This window comes from Cyrtonyx montezumae, unplaced genomic scaffold, assembly GCF_038088225.1.
Source record: "Cyrtonyx montezumae isolate F1298 unplaced genomic scaffold, pur_monq_1.0 scaffold_8, whole genome shotgun sequence".
Taxonomy (NCBI): Eukaryota; Metazoa; Chordata; class Aves; order Galliformes; family Odontophoridae; genus Cyrtonyx; species Cyrtonyx montezumae.
In genome coordinates, this window is record NW_027072089.1 from 107,178,733 (window position 1) to 107,202,943 (window position 24,211).

At 43.9% G+C, this 24,211-nt stretch overlaps 1 protein-coding gene across 1 annotated transcript in view; it reads right to left on the reverse strand.

Moving 5' to 3' along the window:
• Positions 1-23,685, reverse strand: part of LOC136059354 (ubiquitin-conjugating enzyme E2 E1-like) — a 42,563-nt gene extending 18,878 nt beyond the window's left edge. The window contains 7 exon segments of the mRNA XM_065753491.1: positions 19,245-19,295; positions 21,400-21,577; positions 21,919-21,925; positions 22,798-22,882; positions 23,399-23,415; positions 23,522-23,592; positions 23,595-23,685. Coding sequence (XP_065609563.1) covers positions 19,245-19,295; positions 21,400-21,577; positions 21,919-21,925; positions 22,798-22,882; positions 23,399-23,415; positions 23,522-23,592; positions 23,595-23,685 — 500 coding nt within the window.
• Positions 23,686-24,211: the final 526 nt, after the last annotated feature.

Consider the following 24,211-nt stretch of genomic DNA (forward strand, 5'->3'; position numbering starts at 1 on the left):
CTATTATCTGAAGTAAACAATAATTGTATCTTCACATGACCACTCCTCTGTTTTTTTTTCCCAATCATTTCCATCTCTTCTACCTATTTCTCTGTTATTCTTTCTGAAATAAAATGAACAACATTACACAAAATTTGCTGGAGAAGGTACTAGCATGTATGTATATATTATAATTATTATTATCATGCCATTCCTTTTGGTCATGTTTACTGTCAGCAGGGAGCACTTTTGAAAGCATCCTTGCTGCTCCTGCATCCTGTAGAAGGACAGAATGTTGCATTCTTTAAGGAAGGATAAGCTCTAAGAGCTTGTCATCAATGGATGTTGCAGAGGAGCATTTTTAGATACAAGCAACAGGCTTTGCTTCTGTTGTTAATCTCACTGTAGTTTTTAGATAATTACAGAACAGCAGAATCTTACAAAGGAATTCATACAAGCTCTGGAAAGAGCTGAATGCCTCTACAGTAGACATCTTAAGGTTCTTTCCTTTAAAGCCACATAATGTATTCAAGTTGCTTATCCTCAATTCCCCAAAAGAGAATCTGAATATTCTGGCTACTGCCCAGGGATTTCTACGAGCTGTTCCTATTACACTTTTGCTCAACTACTTTTTTCTTTTCTGATCCTACAGATGTTAAAGAAGAAAAAAAAAGTCTTCTGCATATCAAGTAGATATTTCTCCTCCCTGGCCCCAACGCATAGGAACTGTATGGTTTAAAGCCCTGCTGAGATTTGCAGGCATAAATGTCAACTACAATAGTCAAACCTTTTAACATATTTATTACTTCACTCCTGGTATTTTTCTACTCCGTGGAATTAATACCATAATTCAAAGTGCCACTTGTTAAAAAGCCAAGACATGGTAAAAACCTTGCTACAATCATTGCTATCTTTACAGAAATACAGTGATTTCACTCCTCACAGCATACTTGAGTTTAATCTTGAGGCTCTTGCTCTATGTGGTATTAATCATTCATAAGTCTTAGGATTCTGCTCTTCACTTTGTAGGTCATCTCCACAGGCATTCCTGGGCAACCTGATCAGAGACATCACACAGTGGCCATTTCTGGGGCGAGCTCATACGGAAAGGGACATGGAAAAGAGGCATGGAAAAGGACAAAATATTTAAGGAGGATATCCAGCCCCCCAAAATATGCAAGACATGTGTAAATGTGTATGTGGAAGAATGGAGGGAGAAAAACATTTGCATATGTACAAGCTAGGACTGGACAACCGAATTTCTGTTAGGCAAGTAAATTTTAGTTCGTAGGCAAGTGCACCTCAAAAGAACACCAGAAAGCACACTCTTCTGATACACCCCAAGGTAAGTTTGCATGGTTTTAGTATTGCTCCAAAATCATCCCAATTAACAAAGAGTTTCTTTGAATAGTCATGACAGTGACACACCTGCCCAATCCTACTTCAAATCCTGTTACATCCTTTGCTTCAGTAATTTCCTGTGACACTAAGTTCCACAGTCTAATTGCATGTATGAAAGTCATATAATACCTTCCTTTTATTACTTTATTATTTGCCACCTTCTATTTCAATAGAATATATCTTTGTTCTTGGGGGAAAAGAAAAACAGATGTTTCCAATTTATTTTCTTCTGTGCTAGTATTCAGTGCAGCATGAAGTTAACAGTTAAATAAATGACTTAAATATTTCATCCTGGCAGTGTTCTTCCAGACAGAGTGAACTTGCTTGCCTACTAGTAGAATTAGAGACAAATGAACAAGTGAAGGAAGGAAACTCCAGGTAAGAAGATTATGAGATAACATTAGAAAGCAACTACAAACGTTTAAAAGTCCCCTATTCAATGCCAGTAGATCTATATTTGAAGAAAAAAATCTACAAACCTGAAAGAAATGAAATACAGCACACGCTGCTGTATGTAGTCGCTAGTGAAGAGAGGGACAATAAGAAAGAAAGAGAACCTATCACATCACCCGTAACTCTGATATCACATATATTAAATTTAGCATGCTATTTTAAGCCTGGTTGTAGAAGCTGTTACAGTAAACAGTTCCAACTTGCTTTGTGAGCATAAGCAAAATCTCAGATGCCATCATCAGCGTCACAGATGAATGGTATAAAAGGGACTGATGCCACAGTTCTGCAAAGACATTTCTAGAAATTTTGCCAAAATGGAGTGCCTCCCTATTTGCCTATAACTGCTATTATCAGGCTCAAAATTGCACCAAACTCAAGCATGACTTCAACCAAAATGTTCATAAAACAGTGATCTCTATAGAGAGGCATTATGTTTACAAAAACAATGGAGGAGATTTCGGAGAGACATCACGGCATTACAGACTGATGACACTGGTTATGATTTCAGTGGAAACCTTGCTTGATTTAGCTGCTACAAGACAGAAAAGGACAATCTGGAGAAACTATAGGGCTCACCATTACCTAGGTTATATGACTGATTCCTAAAAACAAGGCTTACCTACTCCCAAACCCAATGCCAGCCAGCAGAATGGCTGACAAAGCATAATTACAACTTCCCTCATTCTTCAGCAACAGAAATGGTTGGATGCTAGCTGCATCAAGGTCAAACCAGCATCAGGCCACTTGAGCAAAATCACAGAACACGGGGAAAAAACTGACTTCAGGAATCTGGCAGTTTCTGCAGGAAATCCTACCCTCCTGTCAAGTACCATTCATGCATGCTCTCTGAAGATTTGCACTATTTTGGCTGAAACTCTCTTCAGCTAGGTACTGAAAACCACATGATAGTAAATTAGAAGGACAAATACAAAACTGGTATCCAGCACCACCAAGATCACAGTCCTTTTATGTGACACTACTTAAATGAGGGTTACAGACTTCTCATTTTGAATAACTTAGTTGTTCTTATGCTTAGGGAAATGACAAAAAACAGCAACAACAAAACTGTTGACATCATAATGCCTCATTTCACAGTATCATGGGATCCCCTATCTTTGCGCCAGCACCATTAATACACATTTGTTACAGGCCAGAAGGCATTACATATATGTGGCCAGCTTTCAGGACTTGGAAATAAATTTGTGGAACAGAGAAACTCCTGTTGACAGTACAGGTCATTTGGATCAGATTGGTTTTTCTTTTTTATTTTTTTTAAAGGTATATTTTTAACAATGAAAGAATTCATGAATCAAAGTGACCTTACACAGCTCAGGTGTTCATGTTTCCAAGCAAAAACCCTGTGAAGAGAGAGGGAAAGCCACCAGCCTGCTCTGATTAGCCCAGGGCACAGGAGCACAACTAGTTTTTACTCGCTGGCAGAACTGTGTGGTGAAATATAAAACAAAGCATTTTAATCAAGTGTGATGACGTTCAGATTGAGTTTTCAAGAAATGTCGTACACCTTTAAACAAGTCTGAGTGGTAAAGGTAGTCCTTCTCACACACACTCAATATTTTATGTATAAATTCAGAGTGTATATGCCTGCCTGTGTAAATAAGCACGCAGATGTTACACACACAGCCTGTAGTCTCTGTAGGTATACTACCTCAGTTCAGTGGCAATTAAAATAACTAGCTACTGTTACAGTAATGACATGGTGAAACTACAGATCATTTAGAAGCGATAAAAGAGAACGAGCTCACTGTAGCCCCTTGGCTCAGATATTTGTGAGTTCACACATGCTCTTATACTGTCTTTCATAATGGCAAATCTAGAATTTCATCATCACTTCAGCAAATAACTTTTGCTGCAAAATGATGCAGCACTGACCACAGCTAACACCTTTTGCTCTCAGTCATGATGACAAATTTGGCCTTGCCATTTGCACCACTGGGACTAACAGTGACCAGTCTGTGTTACTTGGAGTCTGTCTTATAATCCTTTTCCATCTAAGTACTTCTGTGCATGTGGGAGAAATGGAATGATGGGAGAGGTAAACAGAAAATAGCCCCTTGCTTCCTCAGAAATACAACTGCTTTCTGGTAAGTGAATTTGAAAGGGGTGTTTGCAAACCCCATGCACACTCTGAACACACCACTTGCAAGAAGTGGATTAGATGCAGCACTGAGTTCTTAGAGCTGTTAAACAGATAATATCTAAAGGTTTTAAAATTTGTAAGTTACTAAACATTATCTTCTAATCTCCAAAATGAAATGAAACGGTGGGCAAAATAAAACTGAGCTAAAACCTACATCATTTATTTCAAAGATGAAGTCTGGCACCTACAATATATTGCCATTTTTTCCTGAACAACTGAGATACTGTAAAACACATACTGAGGTAGAACAAAGCATCGTTTTAAAGCCTTCACTACTGTAAAGGATTTATCTTCAGATGTTGGCAAAATCCAAACACACATTCCATCTACTGAGCATCTTTTCATCTCTACAGTTTTGTGCTTCAAACCTAAGTAGAACATGCCCCCAACACTCATGTGTGCCTTCCCAGCACACGTGCTTACAGGAGGAAGGCAACCAAGCTCACATATGTTTCTGCATAGTGGAAAGCAGGATCTAAGCTATGCGAGCTCCCATTAGAGCAGAATAGCCTCAACTAAGAACATCTAACTACTAAAAATGTCTTGGCAGCTGTGACCAATGTGGATGAAGAGCTGTAAGAGAGGCTGCCCAGTGGCTGTTTTGCTGTTTTTAAACGCTGTTCCCACTAGAGCTAAGAATGATCAAGAGACTCCTCATCTCCACAAGTACTCTTATTATAAACAGCTAAAGCTGAACATCGGATGCATTTCATGATTTTACTCCTGAGACGTGCAGTTCTATTATCAGTATCAAAAGAGGTAAGAAAAAGTAAAGTAAAATAAAAATAATAATAATAAAAAAGGTAATTTAAGTCCTTGTTATCTTCAGTACTACTTGTGAACAGGAACTTGAACATAAACTAAACTACCTCGTGTAATCCAGTGAGGGTGCTAATGATGCACACAGGACTGATCCCCTACAGGCATGCAAGCATTAGAAAAAAGTTCAACACGCTTTCCCTTCTTCTAGATCAAGGACTTACTGCACACACATTTATTTTTCTCCTTCCTTTAGTTGCTATGTGCTCACTTGCTCTACATTTAAGTTTCCTAAAAATCAGAGGGCAGTTAACATTCAAGCTAATGCAGAGGAGATAAAAAACAATCCTCACCCTCACCCTTGCCTCGCCCCCAAAGCAGCAGAGCATGCCCTAGCTTTTGTTACACTGTGAAATGGGATAATAAATAGGAATACAGGAGCACAATGTATCTGAGCATGGCACTGTTACCATTATTTTTAAACAAACTGTCTATATGTTTGCTTTTCATTAGCTCCTTGTGGTGGCAAAACTATAAACGCAAAAGTTAGAGACATAAAGGGAAAAAATGAAGTAGCCAATAGCAAAGACTTCAAAAACAATCACACTGCTTGTTTTACAGCTGCTTTACATAACAATAAAAGTGTAATATACCATGGCTCTTCTGGCAGTGTGTACACAGACAACATCACACGGCAATAACAAGAGCAAGCACAAATGATCTCTTTGGAACAATTAAGCAATTTTAGAAGCACCACTATGTCCAAGAGCTAATGGGTCCAAAGAGACATAAAGGTTAAAAGTGCGAGTTTCTCTCTACTGACCAATCTCATGCATAACCCTCTGGAAGAGAGAATAACTGCATAATCATATTATAATCCCTATCAGAGAATAACCCCCATATAGAAAATAGCATGTTAAACAAAAAGAGGTCTTTCTTCCAGAAGCCCCAAGCAAGGTGCATTATTCCATCCAGCCACCTCAGCATAAAGTAAAGCAAGAAAAAAGATGCTTTACACTACTAGCATACAACCAGCTGAGAATAATAAAATCACTGGATATACATAAAACTGTAAGGCACACGAGGAATTCAGTAGAGTTTGACACTTCTAAAGAAAGAATGAGTAAATAAAACATAAGTTAAAACACACAACTCACCCAGTGACCTTGAACTCTATTAACATGAACACAGAGACGCACAGAAACACTTGTTTCTGCACTCAGTTCATTAACTAGCTTCAACAAGGACTGAAATTTAGCCCTTGACCTAGCATGCCATTAGGACACGACACATTCTCTTCTAGGAAAGCCAATCTAGCCAAACATCACAGATTCAGAAAATGAGTTCTCCCACTGGAAGTAAAACGTTTGCTAAAGCAGCAAATGGATGACTTTCAGTGTGTGTGTGAGAGAATGACTGGTTAAAATACTGACCAAAGCATACTGCACTTGCATGGTGTACAACTGCATTCTTGGTAAATGCTTGCACAGGCTCACCTGCTGCACATTTTAAATACCTTCATAACCCCAAAGTGAAGTTTAGATGTATTCCCTTGACTAGAAACCTTTTAAGATAATAAAATACACTTTCCCAATGACCAAAGAATTGATGAAAAATGTTAGTTCTTATGTGTACCTTGCATTCAAATTGCCAATTTGGATAACTCTAAGTAATTTAAAAACACTTTAGTCTTTCCCTTTCATCAAGCTTCATGTTATTCATGATCTGAATGCTTAATTAAAAAAAACCTATATATACATTCAATACTTCAGATGATCACCACCACTTCATTTGCAAGTAAATTAATAACACAAGAAATGTTTTGTCAGTTTATTTTTTATTCCTCATAAACACTTTACTTCCATCAACCCTGCCTGCGGAGCTGTGGAGTTGGACAAAGGCCATGTCTTTGTGCCAAAGGATCTGTGTGACCACCAGAAAAGAGAATGGTCCAGAGCCCACTCAGCTCAGCAGGGCTGAGAGGCAGGAAGCCACCAGCACAGCTCCATACAAGCCTGGGATGGTTTGCAGAATGAGTGGCAGTTCTATGAGCCAGAACAGGCACGCAGCTCTCTTTTGTAGAGCTTTACACCATTCCAGTGACATAGTGCCTGTTAGACTGCAATGAAGAAACAGAAGACAAGTGCAGAGAGAGCTGACAATGGGTGCAAGGGACTGGCAGGTCTACTGCTGGAAAGGGATCTGGCAAAATACAGTTTTTCCCATTGCTCTCTGCTCCCAAGGGCCACATGTGCCCCGGCCCCACAGTTTCAGTCTTTCCTAGTGTGTCATAGTTAAGCTGCCAACTCAGCTTTGCTCTTCCCCCTCCCCACCCCATTCATTCTAAATCAATGAAGGCTGCTGCAAATGGAACAGACTTCACTAAGTTTAGACAATTCCCCCTCCCAGATCCAAGCCCCAGTCAGCACTCCTTTCTTATGCCTCCTGAAGCCAAGCTGTGAACCACTAACAAATTCCATCCAGCTGCTCAGCCAGCCATAAGACAGACCACAGCACATCCCCACTTATCCTCAGTCCTTCTTTCCACTTCTATAGCCTGTACCTGGATCGCGACAGCCTACTTCATCCTAACTGCAAAGTGCTACCATACAAAGGTTCCACTAACCAAATCCTACTCTTCAGACTTCCGGGCAAAATCCAGTACTAGATAAAGATGCCCTAAATTGCTATGTCTATGATGCTTACTGCTGCAATGAAACATGTACCTGAGAAACCTAAATTATTTCTCTGAACTTTACATCTTCTCATAAAGAAGATTCTGCTGTGAAAAGCAAAGCAGAAGTCATTGCAAAGCAATGTAGAAAGCACAGCTTGCACCAACTATGGGCTAGAAAATTTGCATTTGCTGTGGGGAAAAAAAAAAGCTATCTACAATACATACCTGATACATTACAAAACCTCAAATGTAACAGTATTTATAGTCATTAGGAGTTCAGTACACACACTGAATACTAAGTACTTTGTACTGGAATGTCTCAACACACCTAATAGCTCTGCAATATAACTAATATTTCCCCAACAAACAGTCTTTCTAGTTGCTGAGGTTGAAGGTGAAGTAGGGGCACAAAGACAGCAAAGAGATTAGCTGTTGGACACTGCCACTATTCCTGCTACTGTCAAGGAAATAAAATAAAAACAAAATCAAAACAGCACTAACACATCTCAAAACACATTATCCTACGACAATGTATTGGTATCACAAAGCAACAGCTGTGATAACCTTGATGTGCATAAAACCGGAAAATAACCAAATCACATATTCAAGGTAATACAATAGCTGCTGAATAAAGCAACTCGCTTATTTACCTCAATCAGATAAGAAGGAAAAAAACAGCCATGTTGCAACATAAGCAGAACTTAATTTTGTGGGGAGGGGGGGGGGGGGGGGAAGAAGGAATATGGAGACATACACAAGCCCAAGGACTGGAGCTATTTTATTATTAAAGAACATTTAAATATAGCCAGAAATTAACATACCGCTTTGCGAGCACTGACAGAAATAAAATAAGTCCTTTGACCTGAAAATTTTACAGTCTAAATTCAGCAAAACAAATGCACGAAGGTTAACCCTTCACAAAGGCAAGGAAAAGTGGCTGAGTGACAGAAAATGAGGGCTTGCTTCAAAAGGCAAAGTGTAAAAAGAAGAGACAGGAACTTTTCCATAAAGGGCAGAAGTTAAACACTTTATGTGGCTAAAAGCGGTATCGATCAGACCAAGGAAACAGAAAAGAGACTAACATTAGTGGACTGGAATGAGGGACAAAGAGGTCTGGGAAGGAGGACAGGAGAACAGAAAAGTTTTTTTGTGGGTACTCCATGTAGAAAGTAGAAAGGTGGTCATTTAACTCAGCATCCTATTCAGGGAGCATTAAAAGAGACCGTGGCTGCTGCCTCCAGCCCACACCGCCCCTGCACTTCCACGGCACCCACAGACAGCAGTGATGTTGTACAGCACATCCCTGACTCTTTTCTTTAAGTCAGGCTCCCAACCTGTTGGCCATGCACTTCAGCCCAATTCTGGGTGTGCTAATGCTACCTGCCTCCACAACCTCCTGTGGCAACAGATTCCGTAACTCCAACGTCCTCTGTGTAGAAGGCCTTTGTTTTAACATCAGCTCTTAACAGTTTCAGTGAACATCCCTGTTCCTAGCACTGCGGGATTCTGTGAATAGCCATTCTTTGTCAAGCTTTTCTATCAGCTGGTACAACAGCAAGGTGTGCTCCCTGCAGGAGAGACACAGCAGGCCCTTCCTACCCTTCTTTGCTTGTTTGTTTGTTTCTCTTCCCCTTCTACCCACCTCCCTTCATTAATAGTTCTGCCTTAATCTCCTTCTGCTCCTTTCTAGCCACCACTCCCTTAATTTTCCTCTCTTCCTCCTACTGGTTGTTTTCTCACTCATGCTCTTAATCATGCACTTTTAAAGACATAGGTGGCCAATCCATGGCTCAAGAACTGCATGCATCTCATGTAGCAGTCAGGGTAGGCCCGCAAAGACACAGCTGGGCACCTGTTTCTCTGCTGGGCACTGTACTCTCCCAGATACGGTAGATTATGCCTTCTTGATTTGCAGAACATCACTAGCAATTTAAGACTGCATAAACACATTGACTTTATTGATACATGAAGACTGTACCTCCCGAGTAGGACAGTAACACAAGCAGCAGAGCAGAAACTATTGCTGTAGCTTATACTCTTGCCCGCCTTTAGAAGTCACTCATTCTTAAGTAGGGGATGACTGACAGATGGCTCTCCCCACTCACTGAAGAGGAGGATGCTCCATCTCATATGCTCTGTATAGAAAGCATTAACAAAGCAGAACTAAATCACTGGAATACAAAAATAAATGGTGTTTCTACAGTTCCATCTTTGCCACCACTTTTTCCTTCAGCAACCAGTGCAAAATTGCCTCAGCCATCCTGATGCACTGCCTCTCACATTCACCATGAAGGTCTTGCACAGCGTTGCCATCCATAGGAACACAACATCCTTCTGCCCGGAGTAGTTTTCTGTCCTTTTCCATTCCTCACCTACAATTCATTTACTCACTCAGTCTCACCGATGCCTTCAATTTAATTAACCACATAAGGAGACAAAGGGGATACAACAAATTGGAAAAATACTGTTCTAAAGAAAGCATTACAATTTCACTAGAGACTTAAATCCTGGGATGTAACTAAAAGACTAGTAGACGAAGAGTAAGCCAAAGGCCTGATGCTAGTCAGAGATTTCCTAAGTCTTTTATGTAGCTGTTCACATCATCTTGCCTGGTTTCCTAAACCACGAACATGCTGCATGATCTGAAGCAGGAAGGAAAGCATAGACACAGCTCAACACAATTGAGATTCCATTTTATTTTGCATAGCCATTTAAGCATTCTGTCTTTGACCTCTTGCCCATAGTCCCCCAAGTGTAAGCAAGCAGAAATAGCTTCATCGGAAGCCAAAACACGATGAGATTCCCAAATTAAGAATTACTCCATCAAAAACAAAAAGAGACAATCCTTATTGATAAACCATTTACAGGGAGGTTAAGGAGGGTACCAGCTATAAATGCTTGCAAATAATTGCCTAATGCACCTCCTTTAAATACCAGGACACACAGAAAACAACGTGCAAATCGGGTATTACAGCCATCAGTTCGACTGATCAGAAAGTTCTGATGACATGACCTTTTGTGGAATACTACACTATTGATATAATTGCTTTAAAACTATGTTATTACAACTGTGTGCATTTTAGCAATCTTTCAAAACCATCTGCAATGGTTAAGCACTACTTTAACTAAATATTCTGGGCTTCCTACACCATTTCTAGGCCACTTCTCAGAGCTGCCCGTGCTTTGAAATAATGAGTAATACACCAAAAGTTTCTGGAAGTTCTCTACTTGAAAATTCCAAATATGTGGCATATCTGTAACAGTGATCACTTCAGTTTGCACCTTAACATTTCAGTGGGGATGTTCAAACTAAAAATGAAACGTTTTAGACAGTTACACCGGTGATAAGCTTTTGTGAATAAAAATCCCTACTGCCCTGGAGCTCTGCTGTTGTCTCATAATAATCTGTTGAAGCTCTGAGTCCATACCAGAATTACTTTGGTTCTTTTCATCAGTTCATTTACTGTGAAAATCACCTACAGCTTTGGAATTAATTTGTGATGTTTGTGAGCCTTTTCACCCTTGTGTGCAGCTCTCTTTATGACACTAGTCACTAAAAGAAACAACAAAGGCCTGCCTCCCGATGCTGCAATTAGTTTCACTGGCAAAAATCTATGGCTAAGATAGAGCAGAAAGAGCACTAAATACTGGCAGCCTACCTGCCATGGGAAGTACCCCTGCTCTAGCCAAAAGCATTTTCTTCTGCTTTTACAACTCCCAGTACCAGTTCAAGATTCTATAGCTTCCAGCAAGTCCAGCTGCTCCAGGGGAAAAGGTGAGAAATCCAGTTCTCTCATCTCTTAAACAATCATTAACACTGATAGGAGAAGGGCAAAATATTAACATGCTGAATTGGCTCATGCTCAATTTTTATACTCTAAAAGTTGAAGCCCTTGGAGGAATCAAGGGCTTCATTCTGTACTGATTCACAGAAATACAGAAGCAAAGAAATATAACCAGATTCAACACCATTAATCACACAGCCTCTTTAATCCAATTACTTTGTATTTTCTCTTAAACAAATGAACTGCCAAAACTTGGCCTGGGCCCAGTTCTTGAAACAGCTCAACTTAATCTTAACTGATCTATATTTTCAGTTGTGAAATCAGAAAGGAAATGGGGGAAGATGTACTGTTTGATTTTACATCTGCTATGAGTTATAATCTGTATGCCCCGCTCTCCTTTTCTCCCCCACCTCTCGTCATGGGGTGTGCAGGTTAATAAAGAAAACAGCACTGCAGGCTGTATGTTGCAGTTAAGCCTACAGATCTGTAATATATTCTCCTGGTGATGTCAATTAGCCCCTCATACACAGAAAATATGTATTAAATGCACTGTAGTAACCACTACACTTTCCACAAATGCCTAGAAAGACCAATTGCATGCTTCTGAAATTTGCAAATTGGCATGAGAAACAAGACAACCATTCTGAACTCCAAAGTGTACTGTGTTTATTTTGACAGTTTAGGTTTATTTATAGTACTTGACTATACATGTTCTCTAGTTCCTCTTGTAAAATAATGAAGTCAGTATTTAGACCTCCACTGTTAAGCCTCAAAGGGTAAAATAAGTATAAACTTATTTCACACAAATAAATGTACAGATTGGCAAGATTCTACTACAATGACTAAATTACATCATTAATTTACCTTAGTACTTTTAAGTACTTTCTTTTCTAGAGAAAGCATACCTTTTTACTTCATATGGAGTGTGCAAGTCTTCACGGATACGCAGTGATCTCTTAACCCATTCATATAAAATAATATACTCTTTCTGTTGGGCACGTGAAACATTTGTAGAGATAATCACGGAACCATAGAGTGGCTTAGGTTGGAATGTGCCTCAAAGATCCCCTAGTGGGTTGCCACCCACCAGATTAGGTTGCCCACGGCCCCATTCAACTTGGCTTGAGCATATCCAAGGATGGGTCATCCACAGCTTCTCTGGGCAGCCTGTACCTGCATGTTTCACTACCCTCTGTGTAAAGAATTTCTTCCTAACATCTAATCTAAGTTTCCTATCTTATAGTTTAAAGCCACTACCTCTTGTCCTATCACTATCAGACAATGTAAAAAGTCGATTCCCTTCCTGCTTATAAGCTCCCTTCCAGTACTGGAAGGCAGCAAAGACGTCTCTGCAGAGCCTAACCTTCTCCAGGCTGAACAAGCGCAGCTCCCCCAGTCTTCCTTCATAGATGAGGTGCTCCAGCCCCCTCATCATTCTCATGGCCCCTCTCTGGGCTCACTTCAACAGCTCCATGTCTTTCTCATGCTGGGAGCTACAGGCCTGGATGCAGTACTCTGGCTTAGGCCATACAAGGGCAGAGCAGATGGGGACAATCACCTCCCTCTCTCTGCATCTTTACATGCAGCATTGCTTTACCATGTGCAATTGCAGAAGAGCACAGGCAGAAGCTACAGAAGTCTCCCCGTGCACTAGATCCTCAATAGCCTTAACACACAGGAATGACTTCCAACAAGGCAAGTTGGCTCTGACTCAATCTCAGAACCACCTCTTTGACAGCAAGGCCAAAGTCACCGGCTTGTCAGCCTGCATCTCAGCAGCTCACCAGAACTGGAGCTCCCAGCCACCAGTGACCTGCCCTTGGTGGCATCCTCAAGTGCAAAACTGCCCTCTGTCGCTTCATCACTACCCCAGGCCGGCCAGCTCTTTCTGCGGGGATAATTTTGTCTTCATATTAAAGAGCGAAGAAATTAAAGCCCTTTTAGTGTAAATACTCCACACACAACGTTTCCCAATTATGCCTATGAAGTACCAAGCACATATCATGAATACTTCTTAAAACAGAACCAGACATATCACCCACTGCTGTACACAAACATATTCAATAGAAAAACCAAGGCGTGCAGAGCTGGAACACAACTGAAATGAAACCAAATTAAAGACTGCATAACACAAAACATACAATTTGTCAGATAAAACATTTACGCTGCGTAATAAATACAGTTGCACAGTGCCCTCCAAGGGCAGCAAAGCTGAAAGTCAAATAATAAAATTAAGTGGTAGACAAGAGAGTGTGCACAGAAGGGATTTCAGCCCCCTTTGTTCTGAGCCGTGGTACGATTTCACAGTCGCTCTCAAGATTCATCGTCCTGATATTTGGCATGCAAGAGCACAGAACGCAGCTCACTTGGGAATTGCTGAGCTGGGATGTGCCAAACAGAATCTACTACAGAATCAGGGAGCTACCGCCACAGGATCCCAGCAGCCCTGCCCGTAAAACGCATCTCATTTATCTAAAGGGAGCCAGTAAAAACAGAAACATCCTCAGAAACGTGAATTCCTGTAATATTAGCTAATCAATCCGCAGTGAAGAAGCTGCTGCTGCGCTGCTATTGTCTGAGTGCGTCAGGCAGAGGACTTTCCCCGCAGGAGCTGCTACCTACAGACACTCAGAATTCACCATGGCTATGAGCAGTGTTATTTTTATGGTTTGTGAGAGCCCATACACAGCTGCGGAGGATCGCTAAATTAGTTAATACACCGTTTCAGAAGGAAGAGTTATTTCTCCAGGGACCGTGTGCCAAACAAAGGGGGGAGGGAACGGTGAACCACGGGTAGTTTGTATGACAAAAGGTATTTTTCAACTACACACGGCTCTAATTAGGAAGGTCCTTCCCATCCTAGGGCTGGGAAGTTCTCACACAAAATACTTCCATTTCAAAGAATTGGGGGATGTGAGTGAAAGTAAGGAGTGCTGAAACCCCTTTTACAAACGGAGAATTTTCATTAAATATTATCTGCAATTTTACTTACCTATCTACGTTGTGGTTTTGTTTTTCAAGGAAAGAAAATCACTGTTTGTGTCATTCTTGCTCTAAGAATGTGTGTGCATATTAAAAACAAAACCAACCTGCCTTGCCCTAATTAATACTTCTAATTGCAAAACGTAAGACCACAAGGTTCTTGCTAGGATAGGTCTGTGTGCAGGAGGGACTATTCCAAGCGTGAAAATAAACTGTAGTATTGTTTGTTTTTTAAGTTAACAGTGACAATCCATCCTCAGAGCACTGCAAAAATAAACGTAATCCAAAAAAACGCTGCACTTCCACAGCATGTAGATGAAACACATTAATTAGAAGAGGATACCATTGAGTTCAAAGCAGCCTTTATGCCACACGTTTTCTGCAGACTTCTCTCTGGCCAAGCAATCAGTTTTGAAAACTACGAATATTCCACCTATGATAGCACAGAGCACTTCTCCCACCATCTATACCGAGACATATATTTATTAAGTGCTGACAGTTAACTTTCACAAGACTCTTAGGGAGATCTGGTCCTTATTCTGTGAATTTACACAGAGCCAGGAAACACAAATGTATTTTATTATTATTTAAATAATGGATCTGTGATAGCACTTCACTCTGAAGCAGTGGTAAGCCTTGCAGGAAAACGTGTCCTTCAGCAAAGACTTGAAAATCATGTTTAAATAACAGCTGGTCTTGCCTATATGACTTAAATGAGCCGTGTGGAGACAAACTTGTTTCAGTTTGGGTGAGAAAGATTAAAAAGCATTAATTCAAGTTAATATCCATTTTGGTCCCTCTACACAGATGGGAAAAATAACATTAAATTACCATGCTTACGTACAGTCAATACCAGACACCCAGTAAAGTGCAAATGCAAAGCCCTGCTTGCAGCACAACCAATGCACACAGTTCCAGCAGAACAGCTCAGCTGCAAGTTAGCCTGGAACAAAGGAGATTCACATTCATTTCTCCACTTTGCCACAGACTTCCTGCGTGACCTTCGACGAGTCACTCGGTTTTTGTGAGCTGCATCTCCCTTTCTTTAAAATGGGGGAAAATCATTTGTTTCATAACCTTGCAGCCATTAACAGATTTACTTTCAGAAGGTGCTCAGATACAGAGGTCAAATTGGTGACTTTTATAAAGAGCATAAACAGAATTTAAACTTTAATTAACTTCTGTTAAAGCTTTGGAAACCTAACCACAGTGATAGAACCAAAGCTCTGGCACAGCAGTCACAAGTGTTACCTATACACAAAGGAGGTCTGACCTCCACAGCGAGATGGAAACACGTTCTGACATCTGCAGGCAGTTGTCAGCACAGAACTCTATGACCCAATGCAAGGATATGCCATACTGCTATCCCCAACGTATACATCAGACCAGAAGTCCAGTGCCTCCAAATGACTGAACAATACTTATTGTTCTAAAGCGACAGTTGCAACTTTCTGATGTCATACAAAATAGGAGATGAAATCACCAGGTACCATCTCGAAAGATTTAAAACACCCGAAGTCCAGACAGTTATTCTCCAGCCTATCTAAAACACCAAACACTTTCAGATTTGATAGCTGCATTTAACTTCCCTAACTCAACACTAGTGTCAGAGACAAAACATGTTGCAGGCAACAGAAAATTAAGGATCTCTACAACACTAGCCTACTGAAAGCATAATAAAAAAGAAGCAAGAAGTACTCAGCCAAACTCTACATGCACACTACACTAGGACACTGATGAGAACAGCACTGCCACCACCACAGTCCACAAAACTGTACAGAGTGTTAAATAAGTCTTTAAAGAAAATATTGTCAAGTTTGAAATCTATTTGTTAAAGCAGGACAAGCACACACCGCAGTCCCTCTGTAACAGTAACAGTACCAGGCTGCACAAAACCAAAATCACAACGTGGGGAGGGGGACAGGAGGGGCAAATGGATTACCAGAGATGACGAAGCAGCCAAAAGATGGACCAGCAGCAGGTAAGCCTTTGGGAAAGAGACAAGCTATAGCAAGCCAGAAGCATGGAAACCAGCGAGGGGAGAGGAAGCTCTGGCATAAACTTCCCCTCATATTACCCACATGTGTATAAAACCCACACAGCTGCTTGATCACAGGGTGTTGAGTGTGTTGGTATTCTGTTTCTTTATTTTTTTTTTTAATAGTTGATTTGTGGGTTACGCACATGAAAATTTGGTCACTGCAAGCTAGAAAACTAAAAATGAAACTCATTTGTTTTTAAGCCATTTTGTTTGAAATATCAAATGGTTTTCATTATTTGTAATTGCATCTTATATGTGGTGTTTTATAAGAAGAAAAATAAAACAGTTCTTACTAAGAATCATTTACAACCTAAAGCTTTTTCTTTCAATATGTGGAGTTGCTGTGGGACGCGTTAAATATCCTGAACTCCCATTACTGCAATAAGACTGCAAGAAGAACTGCACTTTGCAGTGAGGCCAAAAATTAAAGCACTGCCGACCACAAACTGCTATCAGACACAGGGCACTGTGCAGAACAGGGGAAAATGGAAAGAAAGGGGTGTAAGGCCAAGCATCCAGTCAAAAGAACAGCACATTTCCAAAATAACACAGGATGCAGTTTCAGATCCAATTTTTGAAATACGACTTCTGAGATTTTGGCAGCCCTGAAGTGACACCTGAAAATATGTGCAAAGGCAGCAGAGGGGTGTGGGGCTTGAGAGCAAAGGGGCGGTGAGGATGGGCAAAGCAATGAAGATGGAAACCGAAATTAAGTTCCAAAGCCGTGTATTTAATACCTTCTTCACAGCCTGCCAGTAACACTCGTAGGAAAAAAAATAATAAAGGAAAGCAGTGACACTGCTAGCAGGCTTCCCAGAGGAAGTTCTGGCAGCCTTAAACATCATGCAGTTCAGTTCTCTCACTCTCGATGTCCTCACCCTCACAAACTATTTCTTTTTCCACAAAGCTGAGCTTCCCCAAGACTGTGATAGCTGAAACTCACCCCACTGCTGTGGCAATCAGCACCTGCCTACCCTTTCACCAAACAGCTGCTACAAAAGCAAACTCCCTGTGCTTGAGAGTGCAATCTGAACCTCATTAGCCACGAGCAGAGCTGTGCTTCACACTTGGCACTCTATTGAAGTAGGATGGCTTCCACCTCAAGTTGAGCAATACCAAAACTCCTTTGGTCACACACAAGCCAAAACCTCTCCATTCATGTTTTCCTACCTACCAACACACTAAGAGACAGCAACAATTACACCAGTTTCATGTACTGTTTGCAAGAGTTGCCAGCTCTCACTGTCACTCATTCGCAGGCTGGAAGGAACGCAGAATATTTTCATTACGGGTGAGAATTAATTATCACTAACTGCACTACGAACTAATTATTGCTATTAGAAATATTTATAAAGGCTTAAACAACACAAATTTACTATACAGGCCTTGAAGTGCGTTATCCACAGTTGCCTATGAAATTAAAAAATCCACAGCCATATTCTATTTTGACAGATAGTCTGCTAGCTCATCTTTACCTGCAGATGATGTCAACTGAAACAGGAACAAATTAGGGATCTAACATTATTTACACAGACCTACATACGAAGCCTGCGATCTGACACACTCGTACATTATCACAGCTTTTGGATAGATTCAGTCTGCAATCCTGACCCCTCAATCATCCAGACTGTTACATGCAGAGCAAGCTAGGCTTAGGGCCTTTTTGAGACATGCTTCTGGTTTGTTTGTTTTTTTTTGCCACGAAAAAAATCAGGATATGGTGGGAGGAGGAGGGGGAAGCATGTGGACTTCATCTTGACACTGAGTCAGGATGCAGACAGGACAGATACTTCCAAATCAGCAGCTGGAGCTCTGGTAATACACAGGTAGTCATTAATGTCAACAAAAACAATACTGTCCTCTGAAATCTCTAGCTATCACATTGGCTATCTTCCAAGCAGTACGAAAATCTTAGTATCAACCTTGACTTCTACTGTACTCACATGCCTCAACCTATCCCTTCTGTCATTGATTATATGCCTTGGGACAGGTATTGAAAGAGTGGCTCTGGCCCATTAGACAAACCTGTGTGCCAGTGCTGCCCTGCAGACCAACAGCAGTGAAAAGGTTCAATAAAACTGTTCACGTGCATTTGTGGGTGACAACTAAATACCAAAGAGACCAACTTAAGCAGTTATCTATAAGCAGAATTTTCTCTGACTGCTGCTATTACTAGCATTATAAGGCCTCAAACCTAGCTCAGGCACAGCAAGAAAATAGGAACAGAGCTGTGCTTTGGCAACAAACCAGACTGAAAGCAACTTTCCTCTTGAATGAACAAGCACAACCAAAGATGTTACACTACTACTGCCTCCTCCCCAAATGCAAAGAGACTCAGGCCACCAAGCAGTGAACTGAATCAACCTGCTAGATGCTTTAAACAAAAGGTACAAGTTCCTAAAACTTATTTAAAAACAAGCTGCTCCACAAAGGGCAACCGAACAGCCCTGCTTGTCATTTCATAGGCTAATGCACGCACTTCTGTAGGGCACCCACTGAGTGATGAATTCACACTTCTTTTCCACTGTAAGATACTGCTTAAAACAGAGCTCTGAACTAAAAAGCTCAGAGCATTTTACTATTCCCTGCTTCCTTGGCAGGACTCTTATTTATATAAGATCAGAGAAGCCAGGCATTAGATTTATAAACCAGAAAAAAAAAACAAACAAGGAGAGTTTCACACTCGTCTTTATAGGCTAGTTTCAGAAACAGACACAAAGCAGTATGACAGATACAAATGCAATTGTTAGAAAACATCAACAAAACAATTCCCAAAACAAACAGTAAACACATATCAGCACACACATAATAATCTCTGGAGGCCCCCCACCTGGAAACTATTTAAAGTCATCCAAGCATGCACAAAAGTAGTCAGCCATTCAGCTGAACAGCCCTTCTTCTGCCCTCCTCAGGACCTCTGAGGACAGCTACAAAAAACACGAGCATGGTGCTGAACACCTCTCTCCCTACCCTACCCCCCCCCCCCCCAGAGAAGGAATCAAAACCAACCTGCAGTTGGGAGGTGGATCTAAGGTGATGTCAGCCAATTCCTTCTGAATCCTGTGGCAATAAAAGCAAAAAGGAACAAAGGTAAGTCACTGTGTAGGACAGCAGTTAATACACCTTGCAGACATAATGTCACTATGAGTTTGCAACACTACCTAAAGCAGAGGCACCTTCAGTTATTGCCTCCCACCCATCCACACACAGTAAGCAGGTCCAGCACACTATTACAGAGGCAGAAAAGCACACAGGCACGTTGAACTGAGCCCAGACAGGTGCATCACGCTGCAGTCCCACAACGATTCCAACCACAAGGGTGTTGGAAAAGACCATCCTCTTTACTCCGCCAGCCAGCTTGCAAGTAAGGGGGAACCCTCTGCAAATGCAATGCACCAAGTGCTAGGAGAAATCTGCAGTCAAAAAGGAAATTTGTCTTGCCGCACTGAAAGAAGCAGTCATCACCAAATTTGATCCCGTCTGCTGCCCATCGCCACCCTGACAAAAAAAACACCAGCCCCAAGGGAGTAAGCAACTGCACTATTCCTGAGGACGCTTAAAGGAAAGGCAGTATCTATTTCCGAGGCTCCTGCACCCTTCATTTCCTCCCTTTCTTTCCCCTAACAACCATACCACATCCCCACGTCCCTCCCCTCAGAACTCCAGACGGTCCCTCCCTTCACCACCCTCAGACAACACCCAGTGCTCCCTGCCCAGACTATTCTGGGCTTGCACAGCACCACACTGCTTTTGCCACAAAATACCCAACCAGCTATCATCCCCTTCCCTGGAGTCCCATTACTGTCACTCAAGCTTCCCCTCCGGATCTCCCCACCCTCTCTCCTCCTTTAAACTCTGCCAGCGTCTCCTGCCTCTCTCCCACTTGTCATGCATGAGAACCACAACCTTTTCATACTTACAATCAGCAAGGCTTGTAAAACTATCCTCTTTTTAAAATAGTTTAGGGCATGACATGTAAACATCACTTACTGCTATCTATGAGCTTGCCATGGAAACGTGCTGAGTGGAGATCTGGAAAAACCGAACTGCCTTAACCCCACAAAGCCACAGAAAACTTAGCTGTGATGACAGGGCATTTGCATAAAACCCCAGCCACTTTTCACACCTGAAGACATAACCTCTCTGTGCTGCTTGGCAAAGCTCTGCAGTGAGATGGTTTATTATTCTTACTGGAGCACTCTGAATTAGCTTGAAAACTTTCATTTGTCAGCTTAACTCTCTGGAGCAGGATGATGCTGAACTTGGGTGAAACAGAATGAAGAGTAACAACTTTTTTTTTTTTTTTTTTTTTTAACTGAATGGCTCCAAGAGTGTGTTCTGACAAAGAAAGCTGACTGTCGTAGCATTTCTCCCACATATAGAGATCACTTCGCAACAAAAATGATTTCATTCTCAAAAACTGCCCCCCAAAATACTACGTGCCATCAGAATGTGCACAAGTGGACCTGCAAGTGGATTATTTATTTCAGTCAACATCAAATCATACACCAAAAATTCAATATAAGTGATGAACAGACAGAAAAGCAGCAATACATACAGTGGGAAAGATTTGGAGCTACATTACACCACTTGTGCTGATTATATACACCCTTCCAATGCAGGTGGTTTAATAAAACCCCAGATTTTCCTTTCATCAAGCAAACTCAAAATTCTTCACAAGCATTAATTAATCCTCAGAGCAGAAAATAATAATAATAAAAAAAGCCATTATACATTCACCTCAAACTACAGAGAGGAATACTGATGTTGAAATTAAGTGCTTTACCCAGGACCACAGAGCTGCCAGTAGCAGAAAAGGTCCGACATACCAATCCTACATCCCTACAGCTAATGCAAACAAGGAAAAGGGAAGAGGGTGGAAATAACTGAGGGGCACTAGGACAGCCAGGAGGAATAAGAGACTGGAAAATATCTGGGATGGAATTGAGGCAGAAGCAGGATAAGAGCCCAGAGCACAGGAAAGCCAGGCACACTCGCTACACGGTGAGGCTGAAAAAGTGAGACAATGGCAGCTCATTGTGGAAGTGATAAGTGAAAGAGATGAGGAATGGGAGCAACAAGAGAGCAGCAGAGGAACAGCAAAATCAAATGAGGAAGGAGAGAAGATGCAGCAAATCAGTGAGAAAACTGACTGCAGCCTCACCTCTTGGCACTGGTAGACAGCAGCTTAGAGTTTTTACTCATGCTGACTTTGCTTTCCTTCTTCTTAGGTGTGCTTGCCTCTTTCTCTGTCTGTTGGTTGGAGGATGAAGATGAGGAGGAGCTGGTGCTGGCCCTCGAATCGTCATCCGACATAGCGACCCCCCCACCACAACCCCAACCTGGAGAGGAGACACCACGGGGTGTGGGGAACAAACAGTGAACACAAACACACACAGAGAAAGGCAGCTGATAATCTTACTCTGTGTTCGGGTTATACTCCCTTTAAAGGGTCCTCGTGTCTCCCTCTCCTCCTCAGGCCCTACAGTCAGGCGGGAGGAGCAGCAGCTGCCCCTGCATTATTAACGCTAAAGGAGAAAGGGACTTTCAAAGCTTCCTCTCAGGAAGCAGCGAAAGAAGGGACTGGAACAAGGACAACCACAAGGCTCAGGGAAGCTCACAGCAATTCCTTCTAATCTCCCCCAATACCTGCATGCAAGAGGAGCTGTCAGTACCCACCAACAGCCAACCTCAGGTGCAGGGGACAAAAACAGAGCAGCTTAGGCCTCCATGGTGGAAGCACACGGGGAGTAGGGAAGGGACAGGCTGGGGGCAACCACTGCCAGCACTGCGATGGAAGTGGGGCATCAGTGGCAGCGGAGCGAGACCCAGGCGGAGGATCCCAGAGCAAAACCTTGCCCTCTGGATCGAAACCTGTGCCTGCTAGATCGGGCACTAAAGGGACCATAGAAACGGGGGGCTAGGGAACTAGAGGACATGAGGGGATCCACTGAGGCCCGCTGCACTGCAAGGCACACCGGCAAGGGGGAAAGGGAACAGCGGGGCTGTGCTGGGTGGGTGGGGGGAGAGGGGCAGAGGAAAAGCAGGGCCAGGGCCTAGCGGGGTGAGGGCTCGGGGAACGGCCGTTGGGGGGCGAGGGGGGGAACCTTACGTGCGGGTAGCCCGGGGCAGGAGGCAGAGCGGGGGGCACCGCGGGTCAGGGCCGGACCTGAGGGGGTCAGGAGCCGTTGGGAGGGAGAGGGGTAACCGGCAGAAGCTGCGGGAGCCAGGGGGTGGGGGTGGGGGCTGCGGCGGGCCCGGGGCGAGCGGCGGCGGGCCGCCTCCCTCCAGAGGCCACCGCCCCCCCGGGGAGCCCCCGCCGGACGCCCCCGCGGTCGCCAGGGGAGAGCGGGGGCTCTGGGGGGTTGGGCGCAGTCCCCCGGCGACGGGCCCGCAGGCCGGGCAGCGAGGGGCCGGGGGGACAGCGGTACCTGACAGCCTCGGGCGCGATCCCCCTGCCCCGCCGCCTCCCGCCCCATCGCCGGGCCGCGGCCGGCCCTGCCCCTCGCCCCTGCCCCCGGGAGCGCCGGGGAGGACGGCGAGGGTTGCCCCGTCTCCGTACCTCTCCCTTTGTGTCTGGCTGCTCCTCCTCGGTGCGGCTGGGCCTGGCCACTCGTGTCTCTCTCGCTGGGAGAGAAGCGGAAGTGCTGCAACAGCAACTATTAAACAGGCAATGGCTTCCCTAGCTGCCTCCCCCACCGCAGAGCGGGGCTGGGGGGCGGCGGGGCCGGGGCGACACCCGGCGCGGGCTCACGGAGAGCGGGGCCCGGGGGGAGCGCCGCTACGGGGCTTGGGGGGGGATCCCGGTAGCCGCAGCCTCCCCTCCTCCTCCTCGGCGGGTGCCGGGGAAAGAAGAAAGGGGCGATCGGAGGGGACGGGAGTTCGTAATGGGGATCCTGTGGAAAGTGCGCTGCAGAGGTGCCCGGCTGGGAGGGTAAACCCGGCTGCTGTCTGCGCTTCAGTGCCAAAGCCCCAAAGGGACGAGGTGGAAGCAGGTGGCTGAGAGAAGGGCAGGCTGCTTCCTTAAGGCTGAGCTGAGCGGGAGCTGTTGGGTCGTGGGGGGGGGGGGGGGGGGGGGAACGGACGACGATACACTCTTCGCTTTCCCCCTATCCACTGTTTCAGCCCCAAAGCTTCTCGCCGATGCTTTGTCCTTCCAGCACCAGCAGCAACTTCTCACCTGTCTCAGTTGGAATGCCACAAGAGGAAAAAAAAAAAAAAAAAAAAAGGAGCCCAGCCCAAACCCCCCACTCATCGAGCCCCGAAGGAGCCCCGGCAGCTCTCACCTGTTCCAGCCCCACCGCAGCAGCTGGATGTCCCCTGCCCCCCCGTGCAGCCCCGAACCCGCAGCAGCCGCTCGCCTTCGCCCGGACTTCAGGATTCCATTGTCCCCCACGCTGCACTCGGTGACATCATTGACACACAAAGAAGGGGCACTTCGTGATGTCATCAACGCGTGCTAGGAGAGGGAACAAAATCCTGGGCTCAGCAGCCTCAGCGAGAAAAAGCCCCTTCCATTTTCCCAAAGATAAAACTGTTGAGGATATTTATTTTCCCCTCGCTTCCCCGGGGGGATCCCGTCTGCGGGAGCAGCGCTCAGCCGGCTGGGGTGCTGCTGCATTGTGCTTCCCGGGCTCCTTACTCTTCTCCCCAAAATAGTGGTGGCCGATCCCTGCCCGCCCCGGGAAGCGAAGCACCGTGACTGTGGCAGCCAGCACCCATAGCCAGCAGCCCACGCCGCGCGTGGATCGCGCTGCCGGCCCGGAGCCACTGCGAGCGGCCGCCCGTGGGCTGCACCCGGGGTCACTTTGGCACGGTGCCACCACTTTCCACCGCGCACCGAGGGATCCCGTCTCGAATTACTGGACGGCTGAAAATACAATGGCTGTCACCGCCGTGCATCATCATAATTAATAGGACTTTGTCTCTCCATCATTGCTCCTTCTGGATGACCAGCGGCGTGCGGGCGCGGAGCG